This window comes from Camelina sativa, chromosome 2 (genome assembly GCF_000633955.1).
Source record: "Camelina sativa cultivar DH55 chromosome 2, Cs, whole genome shotgun sequence".
Lineage (NCBI taxonomy): Eukaryota > Viridiplantae > Streptophyta > Magnoliopsida > Brassicales > Brassicaceae > Camelina > Camelina sativa.
The window spans coordinates 23,897,928-23,920,883 of NC_025686.1; the positions used below are offsets into that span (position 1 = coordinate 23,897,928).

General features: G+C 34.3%; 5 protein-coding genes and 1 pseudogene across 6 annotated transcripts; 2 read left to right on the forward strand and 4 right to left on the reverse strand.

The window, feature by feature from the left end:
• On the reverse strand, positions 2,151-2,675 carry LOC109127489. Its single transcript, XM_019232334.1, has one exon. It carries the CDS (start codon positions 2,573-2,575, stop codon positions 2,351-2,353), a length of 225 nt encoding a protein of 74 aa, XP_019087879.1. The 5' UTR covers positions 2,576-2,675; the 3' UTR covers positions 2,151-2,350.
• On the reverse strand, positions 4,917-6,802 carry LOC104734829. The gene is made up of 4 exons (XM_010454486.2): positions 6,376-6,802; positions 6,134-6,280; positions 5,764-5,988; positions 4,917-5,275 (listed from the first exon to the last, which is right to left on the reverse strand). The coding sequence occupies exons 1-4, from the start codon at positions 6,569-6,571 to the stop codon at positions 5,229-5,231; spliced, it is 615 nt and encodes a 204-aa protein (XP_010452788.1). The 5' UTR covers positions 6,572-6,802; the 3' UTR covers positions 4,917-5,228.
• Positions 12,641-16,578, forward strand: LOC104734837 (protein ECERIFERUM 3-like). Its single transcript, XM_010454498.2, has 11 exons — positions 12,641-13,020; positions 13,134-13,357; positions 13,523-13,770; positions 13,869-14,088; positions 14,393-14,520; positions 14,864-15,120; positions 15,195-15,302; positions 15,406-15,612; positions 15,704-15,814; positions 15,902-16,075; positions 16,183-16,578. The coding sequence occupies exons 1-11, from the start codon at positions 12,970-12,972 to the stop codon at positions 16,351-16,353; spliced, it is 1,899 nt and encodes a 632-aa protein (XP_010452800.1). The 5' UTR covers positions 12,641-12,969; the 3' UTR covers positions 16,354-16,578.
• LOC104734846 (tetraspanin-15-like) lies at positions 16,814-18,146 on the reverse strand. Its single transcript, XM_010454510.1, has 2 exons — positions 17,523-18,146; positions 16,814-17,302 (listed from the first exon to the last, which is right to left on the reverse strand). The coding sequence occupies exons 1-2, from the start codon at positions 18,144-18,146 to the stop codon at positions 16,964-16,966; spliced, it is 963 nt and encodes a 320-aa protein (XP_010452812.1). The 3' UTR covers positions 16,814-16,963.
• LOC104756261 lies at positions 18,152-19,697 on the forward strand (annotated as a pseudogene).
• Positions 20,985-22,932, reverse strand: LOC104734855 (probable myosin-binding protein 6). Of its 2 annotated transcripts, none has more exons than XM_010454519.2 (4): positions 22,170-22,932; positions 21,590-22,051; positions 21,288-21,521; positions 20,985-21,199 (listed from the first exon to the last, which is right to left on the reverse strand). In XM_010454519.2, exons 1-4 carry the CDS (start codon positions 22,632-22,634, stop codon positions 21,176-21,178), a joined length of 1,185 nt encoding a protein of 394 aa, XP_010452821.1. In that variant the 5' UTR covers positions 22,635-22,932; the 3' UTR covers positions 20,985-21,175. The 2 variants fall into 2 exon arrangements, with proteins under 2 accessions (XP_010452821.1, XP_010452829.1); XM_010454527.2 differs by having other exon boundaries at positions 21,288-21,509; positions 22,170-22,930.

A 22,956-nucleotide genomic window follows, 5' to 3' on the forward strand; every position in this document is an offset into this window, starting at 1 on the left:
TATTGGATCAAAGGAAATGAAGTGAAATTTTAAGAGTGGGGCTAGAAGAGAAAGACAGAGCACATGGACGCACATGGCTCAATATACCCCACTTTCTCTCCAACCCTAAATACCATTTATACTCATCATCATCATCATCATGTAAGCTTCAATTATTTTGGTCTATTTTTATACTTAAAACCGTTTTCCACCTTATACTCTATTCATTAACCCATAAAACGGTAGGTTGATCCAACATTTGGTTCTATTATTATATGGACTTTCATAGTTGTATGATTTGACAAATATCACCAACTTATGAAAGTAGAGCAACTGGTAGAATCATATGAGAAAGTAAAAAAAAACAATAAACGTACGTTAACGTTGATGACTTCACGGAAATATTCCGATAAGAGTACTATGTGATCACTATAACTTTAGATTCAATGATCTACGACTTTTACCACGACTTAAACCATGTTTTTACGGATGAGCATAGAAAAAAATAGCATGTGCTCTGAAGATGTAGTGAACACTCAAGACTTTCATGCAATGGTCGACCTATCCTCCGGGAAAAAATAAGATTCAATTGAAAGTACGTATCAGTTTTTTCCCACATGGCTTCAATGAAAGTTGTTTTATATTATATTGATAAATTGACTTTAACGCTTTAGATCATTTTTTTTTTTTTTCATTTGGTGTGTGAAAGATATATTATATTGAATATTCTATGTCTATCCTCACGGTCTAGCATTATACCGTAATGCCATTACGAATATGTATAGTTTAAATGTTGACCCAATACGATGATTACTAATGTTTACTACACGACGATAACATGATTACAAGTCCCACTTAGGGGCATTATGTAGTGTTAGTATATTATGTCTAAATGTAACATGTAAACGAGGATGATTATGTAGCATCCTTGGCACTTGGCAGGGGGTAAACAAACAAACAAGTGATCGTAGACACGTGTATGGGCCCCGTAATGCTCTTAAAAAGGCCTACTTCTCTCTCTCATTCATCAGCCCACTGCTTTCTCATTTCTGTGTAACTCTTTCTCAATTAAAATGTTTAAAATCAAATTAAAAAAAAAAAAAGTTCAAGTAGAGATATTTTAAAAAGGAAATTTGAATAGTTTGTCTGATAAATGTCTATAAAAAGAAACTTGTGTGTATTTTTTTTTTTATATTAATCAACTTTATTCTGAAATGTGGAAGTTAATACTAGATGTTAAAGATAATCAATTTTGATATACAGTATATTATATAAGTCATGAAGCTTACGAGCATGTGGCAAGAAAGTTAATCATTAAATGTGTCTTTGACTTTGAACACATAAACCAAAAAGCAACATTTTGGTGATTTCGACTTCTTTCTTTTTTTTTGGATATTAGTATTATTTTAAAATTTAAGAAAAGAAAAACATCTTACGTTTACTAGTACTAAAATAAAAACATAAATAATGTAGAGTGTTTTTATATCGAAGGGGAAGATTTCGAACCAGGTTTAGGAATTCGGTGATACGACACTCGTGCACTACAATTTAATTAATTATTTTTTGGAATCTGTCGTACATTAAAAAGAATAAATTATCTTCTCTTACTTGAATAAAAGAGTTTGGAAATCGATTGCATTAGTGATGATGATGAATGCCATATATATTTTCCGATCACTTTATCTTTGCATCAGTTTCTCTACTCAATTTTATTTTATTTTATTGAATGTTACGTTAAATTGACTTCAAAGAGAAAATAATGTTTTTACATCAGATGCTTCTTTTGTTTGAAGAATCAGAAATTAAAACCAAGACTTTGCTGACGACTAAAAAAAAAAAAAAAACAAGACTTAATGTTTTATCTTTCTCAATCAAACCAAATTTGTAGCTCTTTCTCATACCGCTTGTCTCCGGTTGCTCTATTTTTCACTTCCGAGAGTGATAACATATGTTAAAATGTCATACACATATTATCCTGTACTTAGTTAGGTCAATTATAATCACTAAATCTCATAATTAATAATTTTTGATTGATACTTATTTTTGTTTGTTAACGTTATACTTCTAAGATATTATTCGTATGTATTCTCTTAGATGTAGGCGTATGATTTGAGTGTTCTTATGATGTATTATAAATTTGTAGGGTCATTTTAAATGCGGTCAAAGCTGCATGCATGTAAAAAAACCTGTTCACAATTAAATACATCATAAACATAAATTCACATAAACACACACTCAAATCATAGCGTCGGCATTACAACGTATTTATAAGATGATTAACTTAAGAGAACATATAGAGAAAAACATACGTTTTATCCATAATTATACCATATATGCTTTGTCTTTTTATATAGCCACGTGCAGCTTCCATCTAGAGACCACATACAGAGGAAATACGACGAAGAAGTTGGATTCTTGCTTGAAGTAGGAAAATGTGATCAGCCGTGAGCCGATAAAGTGTGTCACCGTCAACAACCTCGCCGGAAAAACTCGTTTCCGGAGCAACCATTCGCCGAAGACGGGTCATGAGCTTCCTTGAGCTCACATTAACCATCACTCTCTTTCTTCTCCGAATATTAAGTGCTCTACACCTCATCCTTTTTACACACGAGCGGTCTTCTTCGTATGTGTACGGTACCGCAACAAAAGCTAGAGAAGGAAAGAATAGAGAATTTGTGATAGTTAGAGATGATATGTGGATTTAAAAGAACAAGAGACGATGTCTTTTTATAGATAAGTTGGACCAAGACAGGAATGATTCCCCCACGCTTGATTAGGATCAGTCCACGTAAGTACACGTGTGAGAGACATTAGTTATGGATCTATACGTACGGTAGTAAGTATAAACTTTTGAATGGTATGAGATAGAGGTAGAAAAAATATATATGGCAAACGAACCAAAATATATATATTGTGAACTAAAAAATGAACGATTTTATTCACATGTAAATCAGTCCAGCTGCATGTTTGCTACAACCATTTGAAGCAACTATAACTAAGCTGATCATGGAAAAGAACTCATATGGTATATTCACAGACAAATAGATCAACCGTATAAATACAAACACTACATCAAAAAGAAAACCAATTATTGATTAGCTAGGCCTGCTTAGCTAGGTTTAATGTATAAAGGACATTCGCTGATCATATCTGAATATAAAATTATATATACTTGTTAAAAACAAATTCATGTGCATATGAATTGATGTTTTTGTCCCTTGTAACAATATATATATATTTTAATCATCAAAAACAATTGGAAACAATCTGCAAGATTAGCTTGAGACGATTCATTACAAATAAAAGGTATATAGCTAAACGAAAAAAATCAAATTTAAAATTATACTAGAGAGCATATCAAGAGCTACATGATGTTCTGTCTTGAAAACATGTGATTGCTGATTGTATAAAATGTTGTTGCTCGATCGGTTGATCAAATAATAATACACGAAATAATTAATGGGTAATTAATTGGTCATGCATATAGGACAAATTAACGCAACCGTATTGACCAAAACCCATCCATAAGTGGATAACAAATTCGGAAGACTATAACTCGATCCACGTTCCAAGCTTCACCTCCACAGGCCAACCAACAAATAATTCTAATACGTACAAAAAAAACTTCTCTCACATTATTGATGATTACTATTTCAACAACAAATTTACGTCGTATGGGGTTTGATTTATCCTCTATTGATAATATAGTACGTATAGTAGAGACTGTACAACACTAGTCATAGCGACTAGCGGATAATGACGAATAATAATGCAACTAATTTGGATTTATTCCCGTAACCAATCAAAACTTGATTTCGTTTCTTCAATGTACGAAGACTAGTGACGATATATAATACGAAATTCAAAGGAGAGACATAATTTAGGCTGTGATTAGTTTTAAAACAAGTGGCTGGACTGATACATCAATCATTAGCAGTATGTTGTAAACAATTTTCAAACATGGTCTAATCACGATTATTAAGAAAGAAAAGGGGCTATGAGTCCAAAATCGATCATATTATCTCACAATTAAAGATGTCGGACCTCTCTACGATTATCAATGTCATTGTTAATCCTCATGTGGTAGCTCAATAGTATTGAAATTAGGACTAAAGACGTAAAACTCTGTAGTAATTTATAAAGAAAAGAGAGGGTAAGTCAGTGAAGCCCCCATGCTTGCATGTCTCTTTGACATATAAAAAGACATATTACGTCTTTTTCTTCGCTGAGTTGTATCCTACGCTTTCTTTCTCACATTCATAACTGTAATTACAAAAACAGTAATGACATTACGATTCTGAGAGTGTACACGTGTGCTATGTCCACGTCTATATATCTCTAGTCTCGAAATACAATAATCTCCGTTTTTCTCGGGGACTCATGTGCATGCTCCAATACGATTGTGTCATATAGTAATAGACATATCGCATTCGTCTATTAAATTGTGTAATAATTATCATATCTTATCAATTCCGATTACTCAACCTACACTAGTTTTACATTATTTCAAAACTAGACTAGGCACTCCGTAAAACATTGACAGATATGATGTCTCTTTGATGTCAATAGCAATAATGAACAATGTTAGATACACGCAAGACGCAACGCAAAGCTTTCTTCTTTGCATGCGTGTGTAGAGTTGACAGATGGGGAGGGTCTGCGATGTGGCATGTGGGACACAAATTGAATGCAACTCACGTGCACACGATTACTACTTGTCAGTTAACCTTCTACCTCTTTCTCCCTAGCTCTCCAGCGTCAGTCCTTTTCACCATTTTCACATTCAAATTTGGAATTCTACCATTTTATTAACACAACTAATTCTTTGATTTCAAGAAATAAACCAATCTTTCCTCATCATAATCTAAGTTCCACTTAGAATCTTATTGGAATACTCTTGATAAAATTATACAAATTTAGTGATCAGTTTCTTAAAAAAGAAATAAAACCTTCCAATGGTTAACTAGCTAAAAAGGCTTATTAGGAGCTCTTGCTCAGTTGTAACAGTTTATTTGATATACTCGTCCAGACCAGACAAGCTAACATGGCAATATGTTCAGACAGACACACATCTTTGTCATCCTCATTCATACATCACTTCCTAAAGGCCTATCGACAACAAAAGGTTCTTCAATCACACAGAACCTATTCTTCTTCTTCTTCTCTCATAGCTGCTCCTTTAACTATTGTATCTAACTAAATAGTATTTTACAATGTTTACATTGTCAATTATGTCTACATTACCTTCTTCACTCAATTGTAACTCTCCTTTGATCTGGCTTCACCATCTTTTCCTCTGTCATAGTAACAAAGAAAACAATTTTAGTATATTTCCTACTCTCATCAGTCTTTAACAACAGCAGCCTTATCTAGTTCGAAGTTGAACAAAATTAGAAGAGAGACACAAGCTATTATCCATGTCTTCCGAACATATCACATTTTCAGTTTCTTCCATGAAATTTGCTAATAGACATCTGATAGGATTCAAGATCAAAACTCTCTTTATATCTCAAGAAAAAATCACAGTAGTTAACTATACCAGAAACTGTCCAAGCGTTAGTTTCACGGTCCCTAATCTCTCCAAACTTAACTAATTGGTCTCAGAACATTAACAATCACCCCAGACACTCCTATTTACATTTATGCTATCAACATATTACTAGTGATTCAGTGAAGAATCAAACTTGTGTTACTGATTTACTAGTCCTATGTTAAAAAACCCACATTAACAAGTTCCATTTTACATAACATGATTGGAGGCTTGGGGCAATCAATCAAACATACCTGGTAGAGAGGAAAAAGCTGATGAAAGATCTGTTTCACGGCTTAGTCCACCTCGTTGTCCTTCTAAGCTAACCACTCCTCGTTTTGGAGAGTTGATCCTTCCATTATGCAATGCCTGCTCTACAATATCTGACCGGAGATTCCTATAATTGCTGTTATCTTCCTTCATGGTTGTATTACTCGTTGATACTTCCATCGTAACCAAATTTGTTATTTGCAATTTCCCTGATTCAAAAACTATCTCAGCCTCAAACGCAGAATCTAAGCCACTCTAGTTCAAATTAGTTATAAACCCACCTAACTAGAGAGCTAACGCTACCAACTTAGCTGAATATATCAGAGAGGCATTAAAAAAGAAAAAAGGTCTCACCTTTAAGTGAAGCAGAACCAAGCTTTGGAGGTGAGATCACTGGTCCGTACATGTGACAATCAGATTTTAGATATCTCTTAACTTTCTCAGACAGTGTTCTCTTCTTCTTCTTCTTAATTACCCTCTCATACCCCAATGACTCAAACCCTAATATCCCAAAACAGAGTAACACACCGAATCACATCACATTCTAATAGTAGTTAGCAAATACACACTCGAGAGTACATGAGACCTAACAGTACCTGTCAGAGAGATGTTGTCCGTCTTCGAACTCGACGACGGAGGCGTATTTATCTCGGTCGTGGACGGTGGGGAATTGGAAAACAGAGGAGCGAACATGTAATCATCGGATTTGAGGTAAGCCACGATACTCTTCAGGAATCTTATGTTCTTGTTCATCTTGTGTTTCTTACGCGCACCCAAAGAAACTCTTTTCATGTTACTTCAATCTTTCGTCTTCCGGCAAAACGATCGGTTAAAAGATACTAAGACGACGACGGAGAAGAAGAAGAAAAAGAAGAAAGATGAGATTTTGGAGAAAGGGTATAAACGCCGCCAGCGTCACACGCGTCGCAATGGTTTCACGGTGCTTTGACAGAGAGGTGCTGAACGAAGTGCCACGTGTTCTCTGACAAACGAAGCTCCGAAGCTGTACTTTGAACCATCTGACAAGAAAAAAAACAGAGGTTCTGTAAAAGTTTTGATAGTAATGGGCCTAATATATAAGCCCATATTGATTGTTTATTATTGTTTTGATTTATTTGAATTTTTTTTTAATCACATTTGGATTTGATACAACTTATGAATTTAAGATAGTATGGATTTAAACTACTCTACGTACGTATTATCAATTAATTTTGTGTTGGAAATTTGTGAATATTAAAATTATTCCTTTTAAGTATGAGAATTATGTATATATGATCAAGAAAAATTGTATGCATAAAATAAGACTATCATAATAAATAAAAAAGCCTATTGCAAAATAGCTATACTAATATTTTTTTTTTTCTTTATAGAAAACGAAAGTTCGTTTAAGTACCTCTGTACCTGTGTAAGTGGATAATGTAGATAGGATACATAAATTGTTTTATTAAATTGAAGGAGCAAAGCAGAGAAGTGAGTACGAAATTGGACAATACGGGTGCATTGTTGAAGTGTTTATTGTTGGGTCTAGTTCCATACACTTTCGAAAAGGCCCAATCATCTAGTGTGTCTGTGCGCCCACACGCCTGCCAGATGCCACCCTCTCAGCATATATTGTATCCACCAACTTTGTATTTATTTTTATTAGTATTATTTTGTTTCCTGAAACATTTGATCTTACAATATGGAAAACTATTTTAATATCCCTAGCTACTTTTACTTTAAAGGTTACAGATCAATCACAATTTTTTTTTTTTTTTTTTGAAAAGGGGTTAATCACAATATTGTTTCGTGACTTGTTTTAAATATATCAGAGACTGTCCTCTGAAATTTCACAAATGTTTACTCTCTAGATTTAATTACGGCATGACCCCTTAATATTGTTAGGCAAAAAATACAAAGAGTTATGAAAATTTCAAAAAGAAAAAGAAAAAAATATATATAGAGTTAATAAAGAAATTTATTATGGTTAGAAGAAGAAAAAAATTGTTCAGGATCATGTTGGTATGATATAGTATGTGGTGTAAAATAGTATACGTACATTGACAAACATGGATAGTTAATATATACTAAGAATCCCAGTACGCGATCACACATTCACACTTCCCCAACAAACAATGTGTTTTTTTTGTCAATCAATCTCCATAAAAATTGTAGTTGCTAGTTGGGAGCTCGAAACTCATAGACTCCATTCGTTTTCTCATCTCCTATTTCCTCATTTGACGGATACTCTTTTCTTTTTTTCCTTATTTACCATTAATATCGATTCGAATTTCAAGACTATAGTACGTACGCTTGCGTACGTAGACTCTATTGAGTCATTGGTCTTCTCCCCTTAATTAGAGATTTTGCTTCATTGAGCTAGTCTTGTTTGCTTCTTTCGTATTGTACCATGCAAACATTGATTTGTTTCTATAACCATACTTTTAAAATTTATACAAAACATCTCTCATCTTTGTAAGTATGCTTCACAAAGTAGACGTAATCTGTAGCGTATTTCGTAACTATGGCATCTTCGAAAGTTTCAAATAAAGTATGGCACCATACTTTTTGTGCCAATCAGAAACAGGTTATCAATTCAATTTGTGTGGGGTCGCCAAATGTTTATCACATGCGTCTTTTTTGTCAACCAGACGAATATGATCGTACTTTATTATCTTAATATGGATTCACGCTATCGTAATATCGTTTTGCTAAAACTAATCCTAATTGTGCTAATTGTCAATTTAAACATAATTACGAGGAAGTTACCCCCATACGCTCTCGTCTTACGTGTGGTTTCGGTTTTATCAAGATTGATATAAAAATGGTAAGCATATAGTGTCCTGAATACACTTGATAGATGACTTTAATTTGTCATATGTATATAAACAATTAATTATACAAGTGGAAACAGAGTAAAGGATGTCATCTCTTATAGGTCAAAATGGCTAATGATACTAAAAGAATATGGATGATGTTGGGGAGACTTGGCAAACGACTCGTGCCGACCAATAAATGTGATTTACCACATAATCTTGAAAACTAATGTTCGTGGACATGTAGGTTGAAATATTTCATGTTTTTTTTTAACAAAATGATATTAGGGACCATGTTTATTTAAATATAAGATATTTCGTAGTCAAAAACAAAAGCAAGTACAGTAGTATGATTTGACGTGTAATTTCCTAACCGACTTGTTATTAAAAGTCGCTTAAATCGAAAACCCTGCTGGCTAACTAACCTCATGTATTGATTGCAAATGTGTCGACCCCTCCTTTTCTCTTTAATTTTGATTTAAATGTCGATTTCATCAAACTCTAGAAGACTTGAACACGTATTTAGGTCATACTGTATATTATAATACATATATATATATATTGTTTTTGATTACTCAATCACAATAATCCAATATATTTTATGAAACGATTATCGATTAGTTTCATATGTTAACAAAGAGTACGTAGTTTCTTATATATTGCTTGCTACTAATTTAGTTTATCAGTTAATTAGAGATATATATATATACCAAAATGAAGAGTACTACTATTATTTAGAAAACTATACTAATAAAACTTAATTACGTCGTTGTTTCTAATTAATGTGAGCAAATATAATTAAGACGATCAGAGAGATGATTAGGGCTGGGCAAAATAACCGATAACCAAATAACCGACCGAAACCGAATCGAAAAAAACCAAACCGAACCGAACCGAAATTTTTCAAATACCCGAATGGTTAGTAAAAATCTATATCCAAACTAACCGAAACCGAACCGAACCGAACCGACAATTAAATGGTTAACCGAAATATCCGAAAACCTAGAAGATATCAAATATTATATACTTAATATTATGCAAAACTATAAAATAAACTTAAAATATAAATTATTTCTAGATTCAAAACAATTAAATATTTTAAATAATCAATATATGTAAATGTTATTATTTTGAATTTACAAAGTTAAATACTATTTTGTAAAATTGAATCCATATTTTTCCCTTTTTTGTATTTTTGTTATTGTATATTTGGTTAATTTTGGTTATATTCGGTTAGTTTTGGTTATATTTGGTTTATTTGGTTAATGTTAATATAATTTATGTTAGTTATGGTTATTTATTTAAATAACCAAACCGAAACCGAACCGAAAGAAACCGAACCGAACCGAACCGAAATTTCAAAAATATCCAAATGGTTACTATATTACTATATCCAAAATAACCGAAACCGAATACAACCGAACCGAAACCGAATGGTTAACCGAATGCCCATGCCTAGAGATGATAATGAAACATGGTTTGTACACGAACATTAATGTACATTATTGATTTAAATAAGAAGGAAAGATAGTTTTAGCTTAACCATTTATAGATCAAATGCCGTAAACAGAATTGGTATCGTCTATCAAATCGTGATTAGAACAAAAAAAAAGAAGAATACTTAACAGCTAACATATAATGTTCTACTATAACTGATCAAAAAGAGATCTAACTATTTTCAAACCTACATTTTAAACTCCAATATGAATGATTATGCGGTGACTAAAGATAGATGGCTCCCCACATATAAACTCAGACCACGATTGATATTTGATAGTGACGAATGGTTAACGGATACACTAGAATGCATCAATGCAATACAAATGAACGTGAATGATAAGAAAGCTCAACCTGCAATATATAATAATATAGTGAATACTTTTTGATTTTTCAAATAATATTCAAGTAAATGCATACTTTGATAGCCATGCCTTGTACAGTTATACTTGATATTGAACATTAATGTCATATATATACTACGTACGCGTACATAGATTCAAGTAAATTTTTGTATACTCTATTATTGTGCATCTTCCTTATTATTTCTACCTTTTTGAGAAATGGAATACTTTTTGTATTTGTGTATTACTTTTTATAAATAATGTCGAGTGAAAACTGAAATATAATTTTGAAAAGGTTTTTACATTTTTTTAATGACTATTTGTCAAGTTGATTTTTCTTTTCACAGTCAATTTGAAGTTGAGTAGTCTCAATTGGTGTTTGGTTGTGAATCTTGTGATATGATATCAACTAAGAGTTGTGATATGATATCAACTAAGAGTCGGTCAAGAAGATACGTATCTTTTATTAGTTTCACCCATATCTTCAATTTTACTAAATGCCTAAACTTACATAAAAGTTGAAACTAAGCTCGTTCAAGTATGTTCTTTCGAGATTCAACCTTCCTGTCTATCCTATAAGAAGTCGAACACATGTGCTCGTTGACATGGCTCTCTCAATCTCTCATGCTTTATATATTTGAATTATATATGTGTTCTTCAAATATATAACAGTTATTTGAAAGATACTTTTATCACATTCCATGAAATGATAAGTACCAAGCCAATAATTAGCTCTTAATTATTTGAAAGATAAAAAGGCATAAAGGAACAAGTAATGATTATGCATATTGCATGCACGTAGTACCAACCACTTTCATCCATGCGATTATGGGATTTAGTTTGTGGATAAGTTGTCACAAACGACAAAGAAAGTATATACTCTAAAAAACAAAATGCTCATTTAACTAAATACTCTGTTCACTAAGACTATTTTGCGACTATTGCGAGTTAACAACTAGTACATATATACCAAAAAGAAAAAAAAAATCGTAATTGGGTGAATATTTTTGCTGTCGTATCATTAAAAGAGAGGCTGACATTAAAGGTTACATATGATATATTGATATATTTCTTGACCAGCCTTTAGATATATGTCAGCTCTGTCATGGCATAAAGCTTAAACCCTAAGCCCTCCATATACATGTGTAGTCCCACAATTGTACCCAACGTGATATGAATGCGGATTAATTTCTGATTTGAACTGATATGAAATAGTAAAACTCAGAATTAAAATATACAGAAATGTACTATTAAAAATGATGAGAAGAAAAAGACAAATTGAATAGAATAACTGGACAAAAAAAAGATAAAAGAGAGAATACGAAGAAGCCACCGAGAAGTGTAACCATCGCTGCTTCAACTGTAAACCGAACATTAAATGTGTGTGTGAGAGAGAGAGTCCAGCTGGGAGAGCTATGTCCACTGCATCAAATGGGTTTACACGTCGTCGTTACCTAAATTGAAAAATATTTTAGATAAAAATCATTATTATAATAACATTTCGATGAAGTTATAGACTTTTAGGTCTGTTCATCAAGAAATAATTTCTGTTTAGTTTACAAGTATATTTTTTCTTTTTTTTTGTGGCCACTCAAACTAATGGTTATATATATATATATATATATTTCTATTTATGTAAAATTTTGTCTCATTTAAGTCTATAACTAACTTACTAATTCGGTTGAAATGCTTGTTGGGTGCCATTTCCAAGTGCATTTTTTTTATAACACATAACTCGTTTTGAGATGTTTTACAGTTAGATACTACATGAATTTGAAAAAAGAATTGCAATTTTTTTCTAAAGCATTTTTGTTGGAGCAAAAGTAAACACAAAGTCCAAATTAAAAGCTCGAACGGAAAACTTTTACTATGCACCAAAATAAATAATGTTGATACAGCAATTAACATTAATATATACACTATCAGTGTAGTACAAAGAGTCAAAATTAATTATCACTGAATACAGTCAGAATTTAATTACAGTAAAGGTTTTATTTTCAGGCGAAAAAATGATTTCGTTGTCTCATTTTTTTAACCTTAAAATACGATTCTCTTCAGCATTTTTCTTTTTCAATTGTTTGATTTTTATTGTAAGTCAAACAATTATTTGATTTTTCGTTATAGAGAAAAAGAAAAAAAGAAAAATATTTGTGGGTGTAGTTGGCTCTTTTAGTTTGAATGCTTATATAAGCAACCAGAGCTCGAGGCTCTCAATAATGCACACATAAACACAACAAAGCCTTCATAACTCTCTTCTTCTACGGATGGTTTTAATTCTCTCAACGAACTCAAAATCTCAACTAAAATTCTCCATCCTCTTTCTCTTCCAAATTTAAGAGAAACCTTATCGTTCAATCCTCTTCTCTCTCTCTCTCTCTTCTTTTTGACTTCCACAATAAGGAAGCAAACAATTTCTCAGGATTGCTTGAAAACTGGAGAAATCTTTAAGGTTCTTTTAGACCAATAAGAATTAGAGAGAGAGAAAGATCTCAAACTCCGAGGAGGTAACAGATACTACAGTTTGAGAGAAGACTAGGAAGGAAGAAGAAGAAGAATGGTTGCTCTTTTATCTACTTGGCCTTGGGAAAACTTTGGCAATCTCAAGGTTTGTTTTAATTTTCTTTAAGGGCAAAAACAATATAATATGAGTTTTAAAAAGATTTGATTTGGTTTGGTTTCTGAATCTCATATTGGTTTGGTTTCTTTCTGTTTGTGAAGTATATTTTGTACGGTCCATTAGTTGCACAAGTGGTGTACTCATATGCATATGAAGAAGATATCACAAAGGCTCTTTGGTGTCTTCATATTCTCATCATCTGTGGATTCAAAGCACTCGTTCATCAACTATGGAGCGTTTTCAACAACATGCTTTTCGTGACTCGTACTCTAAGGATTAACCCTAAAGGCATCGATTTTAAGCAGATTGATCACGAATGGCACTGGTATATTCTCCAATCTCACCCTTCAATTCTCATATATTCACTTCAAAATCATCCCAAAATCAAACCTTTTGTCATTTTCCTTAAGTCCTCTGTTTTTTTTAGTTCTCTGTTTTTTTTAGGGTATGAAAGGTAACGTTTTGATCTGTTGGGTATGTTTTGTTTCAGGGACAATTACATAATCCTACAAGCAATAATAGCGAGTTTGATCTGCTACATGTCTCCACCATTGATGATGATGATGAACAGTCTTCCTCTGTGGAACACGAAAGGACTCATCGCATTAATTGTGCTACACGTGACTTTCTCAGAGCCTTTATACTACTTCCTGCACAGATCTATCCATCGTAACAACTACTTCTTCACGCATTACCACTCCTTCCACCACTCATCTCCTGTTCCACATCCCATGACTGGTAATTACTAATCACACACACACCAATCCAAAAAAACATCTCTTTGTGTGTATGGATTTGTAATATAAACATCTTTTGATCTGTTTGTGTATTGGCAGCTGGAAACGCAACGTTATTGGAAAACCTTATCCTCTGTGTCGTAGCTGGAGTTCCTTTGATTGGATCTTGCTTGTTTGGGTTTGGTTCATTAAGTGTGATGTACGGATACGCTGTTATGTTTGATTTCATGAGGTGTTTAGGACACTGCAACGTTGAGATATTCTCACACAAGCTATTCGAGACTCTTCCATTCCTACGATATCTCATCTACACTCCAACGTATGTTGTGGTTAACGTTTAACTTACCTTACTTGCCAAATTTCCACATGTCTATTTTTTTCTTTTGATTTGGTTAGATCTATTGGGGTCACAAGGTCTTAAATAAAGTCTCTCACGTTATTCTTTGAACTAGCAAAACACACAAACGTGACTTTGTCTTAAGAAGCAAATATGCCAAGTTTGTGTGTTGTTGTCAAAGATGTCTATAGAAAGTAATTGTGTGTGATTTTACATTTACTGCATTTACACAAGGCAATGATTATAAATGCTTTAAAAGTTGATATTCTTGTTGGGGATTATGCAGGTACCATAGTCTACATCATCAAGAAATGGGGACCAACTTTTGTCTATTTATGCCTCTCTTTGATGTTTTGGGCAACACACAAAACCCAAACTCGTGGGAACTCCAAAAGAAGATTCGTCTCAGTGCAGGTAATTTAGCAACAAAATTAGTCCCACCTTAAGTTTTTTTTAGTTTTTGCAGATGTAACTCTTAAAAAAAAAAGATTTAACTCAAAAAGCAGAACACACAAAAACAGATACTTTTGCTATAAATTGTGAGTACCAAACAGTTAAGTAGTACCAATTAATGAGGAGACATTTAGTAGATGTAAAGTTTTTGTACTTGTGTAGCAGAAGAAGTGGGTGAAGACTTTTAAAAGTCAAACCTTTTCAGAGTTAAAGTATATTTTTAAATGACATCATTACCCCTTCGTCAACCTCAAAATTACAGTTTTGTTTTTAACGAATTGATGATGATCTCTATGTGCTATAGGGGAAAGGAAGAGAGTACCGGAGTTTGTGTTCTTAGCTCACGGAGTGGATGTAATGTCGGCGATGCACGCACCATTCGTGTTCAGATCGTTTGCTTCAATACCGTACACTACAAGGTTCTTCTTGCTGCCAATGTGGCCATTCACGTTCTGTGTAATGTTGGGCATGTGGGCTTGGTCAAAGACTTTTCTTTTCAGCTTCTATACACTCAGAAACAATCTTTGCCAGACTTGGGGCGTTCCAAGATTCGGATTCCAAGTATGCCTTCTTGAAAACAGAACACTTTGTGATAAAAGAGACCTTTTCCTAAAATTTTGATTGTTTTTTTGCAGTATTTCTTACCGTTTGCTACACAAGGCATTAATAATCTGATTGAGGAAGCGATTCTGACGGCTGATAAGATTGGTGTTAAAGTTATAAGCTTGGCTGCTCTCAACAAGGTTCTTATCATAAAAGTCTTCAACTTTTGTGTGAGTGATTCATTTATAGTCAAGTCACTAAGAGGTTTTGTTTTGTTGTTGTTGTTGTTGGGTTATGATTCAGAACGAAGCTCTAAATGGTGGTGGAACGCTGTTTGTCAACAAGCACCCTGACCTTAGAGTTCGTGTGGTTCATGGGAACACTTTAACTGCAGCTGTGATTCTCTATGAACTTCCTAAAGATGTAAAAGAGGTTTTCTTGACTGGAGCTACTTCAAAGCTTGGAAGAGCCATTGCTCTTTACCTCTGTCGCCGTGGAGTCAGAGTTCTCGTAAGTTTTGATACTATATATTGTCTCAAAAATATGGTTTACCAAAAGAATACCAAAGGCTGACATTTTCAGATGTTGGGACAATTGACAGATGTTGACATTATCTGTGGAAAGGTTCCAAAAGATTCAGAAAGAGGCTCCTGTTGAGTTCCAGAACTACCTTGTACAAGTGACCAAATACAACGCTGCGCAACACTGCAAGGTAATGTAATGCTATTTCACTGGTTTTAGTTTGTTGGATAAGTGTTATTGTACTGACTTTGGAGTGTTTGGATATATGTTTACACAGACTTGGATCGTTGGAAAATGGTTAACACCGAGAGAGCAGAGCTGGGCTCCTGCAGGGACACATTTCCACCAGTTTGTGGTGCCACCGATCCTCAAGTTTAGACGGAACTGCACTTACGGCGATCTAGCAGCTATGAGACTCCCTAAAAATGTTGAAGGACTCGCAACTTGCGAGGTATATACAAAGATCACTTGATTAATTAGTTAAATCTTGTTTGTGTTTTTAGCTCATTGGTCCATCAGACTAAACTGTGTGTATGTGTGTGTGTGTGTGTGTGGCAGTACACAATGGAGAGAGGAGTGGTTCACGCGTGCCATGCAGGAGGAGTGGTTCATATGCTAGAGGGTTGGGAGCATCATGAGGTTGGAGCCATCGACGTTGACCGTATTGATCTGGTGTGGGAAGCTGCCATGAAATACGGTCTTAGCTCTGTTTCTTCACTCACAAACTGAGTGAAAGAGACCATTTTCATTGTTGTTGTCTTTGACTCTCCCAAGATTGGTCATTATTCTTTGTACAGGTGAAAAGGATGCAAGCAGGAAAAAAATATATTAGAAATTTCACCTTATGTTATTTGTTTTCTCTTTATAATAATGTATTCCTTTTGATTTTAGATTTCCCTAATATTAATATATATGCACCTAATTTCCAAGAAAATTCAACAAAGCTTTTAATTACAATCCAGCTTGATTTGCTTTTCTGTTGGTAGTTAGGAGTTAGGACAATCATATACTTACAAAACATCTTCAATGTTGTTGCTGTCTTCTGTACATTTAATTTTGATTATACTTTATTACAAACATAATTAGCTGAAAAAGCTGATACTATTGAAGTTTTAAGGTAAAGTTTAATTGAAGACTTTGAATCAAAAGAAACCAATTGTTTATACTTTATTACAAACACATTCTCTACATTAAACCGACGATAACAAAAGAGACAAAGAGGAAGAAGAGCTAAAGATTTGCTCAAAGAAACATCTGCTTGAGTACTAAAACGAACGCAGAAGAAAGAGATTATTATTTTAAATTAACCTAAATCAGAAAAGACCTTTTCATGATCTGACTAACCTTTGAATCGTTCCCAAAACGTGGCCAAGAAGATCAAGAGATGAGAGATGAGAAGAAAAATGGAGATGACGATCAAGAAGATACCAAGCTGCCACCATTTCCTTCTTACCGACCTTACGAATCCGAGCTTGCAAGACCTACAATCATAGCACAACACGCTCCAATCGTTCCTCCACAGCTGACAGTCACTTATCCTTCCGACCAGCATCTCATCACCGTATCCATCGTACATCACCGTCGTCTTTAACGGTGGCCCTTCGTCTTTTCTTCTGTACCAAAACGTCGCGTTTAACGAATCCATGTTACATGTCTCCGGCGGCATACAACATCCATTCTGCAACAACAACAACACAACATCAAATCAATTCAAAACTTGTGTCAAAATATATTTAAACATATATATAACATGGATTCGTTTCAAACTATTTGGAAGATGTTTTACAAAACTCATCTTTGATGTGATTGATATATACATATATTCAAAATTTTCCTATCCCATGCACATTCTAAAATATGGTCCTTAAGATCAAAGCATATATCTATGATGATCAAACCTTGATTGGTGGCATTTTTCTTCTGTTGTAAGGTTTTTCATTTGGAGTTCCATAAATGAGATCGTTACAAGCTCCCTTATCGTAGACACAAGATTTGATATTGTTCCAATTCACATCGTCCATGACTTTGAGATTGAACCACGTCCTTGTCGCTGGAAACCGCCGGCTCTGCATCTCATTGACTCCCGCATACGCCAAACCAATGAAAAGCATCAACAACAAGACCACCACCATGACCACAAGTGCCGGCATCGGAAACTTCCGCCGTAGAAACAGAGCCGCATTGCTAACAACGAACACCGCAAGGAGGCCGACGCTAGCTAGCGTCTGGATACGTGGAAGGCCGAGGATATCTTCGCAGTCGTAGCTACGCATGTAAAGGAGCCACACGGCGTAGCCGAGAAGTGTAAGTGAGAGGACGAAAGTGAAGATCGGAAGGACACCAGCGGCTAAAATGTTGACAAGTGTAACCAATGTTCCAACGGGTGGTTTATTATCATTTTGTGACTCCATTTGGTCAGAGCTCTTGGCTTCTGGCTCAGTGGTTGTTGTAGTTGTCGTTTCTGTGGCAGTGACGGTTGGGGCTGGTTCCTCGATGGGTACTACTTGTGCATTATCAGCCATGTGAAATGAAAGCTCTCAACGGAGGTGTAGGGTTGATATGGAGAAATGCATATATATATTTAAAGAAATAAGTATAGGTGTGTGAGTGAGTGAGTGAGTGTGTGGCTTAGGTGTGTGGTGGGTTTTACAGAGTCAAATATAAGTTGGAGATAAATAAGTACACTTTGATTAAGTATAACGAGATCTTGTCCGAAAATAAAATATCCAAAAAGAGTACTTTTTTTAGAGTTTAGTGGATAAACGACGAGATTAATGGATATTTGTAGTGAATTAATTAAAACATTAAATCCAAAAAAAAAGAAGATTAAAATTCTAAATTCTCATCATAATAATAGGAGGAAGTTAACTATTTTGTTACTATTTTTAGACAAAAGAACTAGTCATTTCTTACACATTAATACAGACACAAACACAAAGATATCGTAAGTATAGGCTTGTCGACGTGTCGTGTGTGTGGTGGGGTTTTGAAGAGTCAAATAGGTAAGTTGGATATAAATTATACACTTTGATTAACTTAGTACTTTGTTTTGTGTAATTTATGGACAATTATTATAAAGTGTTTTTTTATATATAGAGAGATTATATACAAGATATGCAGAATACTGCACATGAGATTGATGAATAAAGAGTATTAAGTGTTAAAGTATAAAATTCCCCAAAAAAAAAAGAAAAAGAAATATTTGAAATTCTAATCGAAAAAATAGGAAGAAAATAATTACTAATTTTTGGACAACTGGACCATTGGTTATTCACTTAGGGGGTGTATTCAATCTAAGTGATTTGAGTTTTCATGAGATTTTAAATAATTTTAGAGAAGTTGATATGATTTATTGTAAAATTCTTTCAAATCTCACTTAAAACCATGAGATTTGGATTTTTGTATTTTTAACTAAACAAATCCTCTCAAATCCTCCAGAATTCCTAAAATTATTAAAATCCAAATCCACAAACTGTTTTGAATAATAGTAGATTTTAAAGTAATTTTTTAAATAATCAGTTCAATAACAATAGATTTTAAATTAGATTTTTAAATCATCAGTTCAATAATGTTCTATCAATGAATGCTTATTTGAAGTCTTTTCTTTTTTATTCTTTGTTTGGTTCGTTGATTCCATAAAAAAAACAAATTAAGTGGTTTCTATGTTTACAAACCTTTATCAGTAGTGTCTTTCTTCACAATTGTGTCTGCTCTTTTTTGTATTGGATTAGATTGAACTGAAAACTGCTCCTGCTGATTTCCTAGTTTCCTACAACAAAGCAAACCATACACTGTTTTTCTCATCTTTAGGCCATCATTAGTTTTGATCACTTGTTGACATTCAAAGATCGTTCTGCAGGTGTACAACTGCGAAAGGCGAGGAGTCTAATGACTGCAAAAGGTTTGCCAAGTATTAGAATGGGTTGGTCTTCACTAGTCTTTGCGTGATACACAAATCATATTCCTCTACTTTGTGATTCATCCATCAACAATGTGTGTCTCCGTGTATCTTATTGCAGGTTGAGAAGTGGAACGAGCAGAGGGAGAGTGGGACTTTCCCGGGTCCTCTTTGAACTAGGCTGGTTCATCATCCATCAATCTTGATGATGAGACAATCAAAGTCCACAAAGGTTACATGGTGTTTGAAGACCACTAGTACATATTTTTGTAAAGCTAAATATGAGACAAAATAAATGTTAAATAAAATTAACTTCATTAGCAAATAAATGGAAAATTTATGCTTCCAATTTTTGTTTCACTAAAGGAACTCCAATTCGAGACAAACTCTTAACTCAAAAAATAAGTTAAATTTGGGAAATATGATTACTTTTTGACGTTTATAATTAATGTATTATATAGCTTCGATTTTATAGTATCTCTCGTAACAATAAGTTCATGATTATCGCTTTTAGAAAATATATTCAAAGCAAACACTCCAAAGCCAAAATAAGTACAGAACATGGAAATCTAAATTCTAAACTCTTCCTCTTCACATAGCGAGTCGAATACACAGGTTCGTCAAATCTTTAAGTTTTTGTTTTTGCGTTCTTCCGATTTCGATTTCTGTTGACTAAGTTATAATAACAATTTTGTTTGGGAATTTTGTACAATTATTTCTAATGGTGATGGACGCTTAATTCCTGGTTAAACCCTAATTGTACTTGCTTTGCAAAAACCTAATATCTTCTTACACAAGTTTCAAATTCTCTCTGACGAACCTTTCTTTGCATATAATTTTAGTCAAACAAAGCTTGACTTTGCTATTTTTATTATTACAGACGTTTCGTCTTCTTGTGTGCGTGTAGGTGAGTAGGAACTTATGGGTTCGAAAGAAAAAGTGGATGGTGAGAAAACTCTAGTCACGAATAAGGATTTGCTCTTACAGTTTCAACAGAGTGTTGATGAAATCAATTCAGCGTTTCAAACGTCAGGAACATCCGCAGAAACTTCACCTGATGTTCAAAACATCTACAAAGAAATCAAACAAATTCTCAAGACGACTACCAAGCCTCTCCAAGTTCCGAGTCAACCGTCGCCACATATTCGCGACGGTATCCTAAACTTTGAACCATTCGTTTGATATCCCATCCCCTTTCTCTTGTGTTGAAGAAGTTTTTTTTGGGGTTTTGCAGAGCTTGACACAGTGTTTTCTGTTGAGGAAGTTGGACATTCGTGTGACTTATGCCAGAGAGATCTCTCTAGGGATCCAGAACGGCCTAATGTTTCTTTGCGCAGCTTACAAGAGGCGTGTGTGTTGTCTTGTGGTCATGTCTACCACTTCAAGTGTTTAAAAGGCACAACTCTTGATCTTGATAACCATTCTAAAGATCCTTCTTGCGTTTTCTGCATTAGCTGAATCATTAAACTACAAAATCCTTATCCCTTGTTGATTTTTGTTTCAAATACTTTAAAAGTTTTGTTTCCACAATGCCAATGGAGTTACATACAAATACCAGAGTGTTACTCTGAAATCAATCAAGAAAGATTTTTTTTACATCCCTTCAATCCTCAACTTTACATATGGCATGTTATGTATACCGCATGGTAGCTTCTAAAGCCAGAAGTGAAGCATAGCCTGTTTCAAGAAACAGAAAACATGTTTTTAGTTTTCAAATATCATTTAGGCATCCTTACCAAAGTAGCAAGAACAATGAATGATTTACCTCTTGAATTGAGTTAAGGGCTCGATCCTCTTCTACATGATACACAGGTTTAGATTGATGCAGTTCTGATCTTAAACTTCTCATCTCTGACTGCATTGCATTAAGCTGTTCTCTAATCTCCTTAAGCAAACTCAAATGTTCTCCCTTGATACTCGTATCTCTTGGCGGCCTACTCACTACTCTTCTTTCGTAATTACTACTACTCACCATCTTACCTCTAACCTGTGATTCTTTCTATAGACAGCATTAGCACCTGATCAAATCACGTAAGCAAAAAAAGACTAAAGTTCACATTGACTTACATTTCTTTCTTCGTGATCCTCTTCTTCCGAGATGATTGTAAGGCTCTTCTTCATCGTCCTAGGAACCTCAAAGATGTCTTGAACATTCTTGGGAGACAGAATCGGTGTCTCTAAAGAAGTGTCTTTCACAGAGTATCTTTCAGGGTTCTTCATCATCTCCATAATGTTACTGACATCACTCTTAGCTGACTCAAGAATAGTATTGCTAACCTGTGACACCAATGCATGTGACAAAGACTCACGCCTAAGCAAAGGGAATCTAGATTCTTTCTGAACCTCTCTTGAATCTGAAATCTCTTTAACATGCTCATCTATTCTCCTGATCTGATCCCAATAAGCATTCAAGTCTTCACGTGGAGATAAAGAACTCTCAACAACAATACCTTTCTTCTCTTCAAAGCTTTCACCACTCACATCAGACAAAAGCATGCTTCTTTCACTAGGTATCCCATCAAATGGACTCTACAACAGAACAAAAAAGACATAACCTTTAGCTCTAACAATGTCTTCAAAAACCATTAAAACAGAAAGCTTTATATAGTTTTCAGTTATAACCAAAAATCTCAAAACTTTTAGTTACCGATAGATTTCTCTTCATCTTAGTCTTTTGATTCCCACGAGAGGCATCGCCGTAAAAGATGAGATTTTCAGGGAACCTGTTCTCAATCACAGCAGGATCAGAACAACCAAGGCTAAGTAGTTTACACCTATAAGCCTGAACCTGAAACCCAAGAGACGCAATCTCCATTTCCTTTTGATAAATCAGATCTTCGAAAAGGGCAAGAGATGTCTCAGCGTGACACATCTTCTCCTCAGCCATTCTCTTGTACTGACTAGCTTCCATCTCCAACGCAGCTTTCTCACCTTGAAGCCTTAGAATCATAGATAAAGCCTCGCTCGCTGCAGATGAAGAAGCTTCACGTTCAGCGTCAAGCTCTTGGTTGATCTTTTGAAGAAGCTCTTGTTGTGCCCACATCGTTTCTCTTACCCCTGAGAATTCTCCATTGTTTCCTCCCACCCCCAAACTCGTCGTTCTCTCCACCATTTTTCTAAATTCAAAAATTCCCAAAAAGTCTCTTTTTTGCTCTTTTGATCACAATGTGCTTTATGATTTAGGAGGCGGTGGAGGTTGGTTTTGAATTGACGCGGCGGTGGGAAGCGGATGTGAATTTTTCCGATTAAATTGCCACCGAATCGGACAAGTCAGATCGACGACAACGAAAGCTCTTGAAGCCGACCAGATAGATAAAGTTGTCCCAATCGAATACTTTGGACCTATCAACGTGCATACAACAACTTTTGCAAATTTTTAAATCTAATCGAGTAAAATTAAAATGTACTTTAAATAATTGTATTTTATCGTTGGA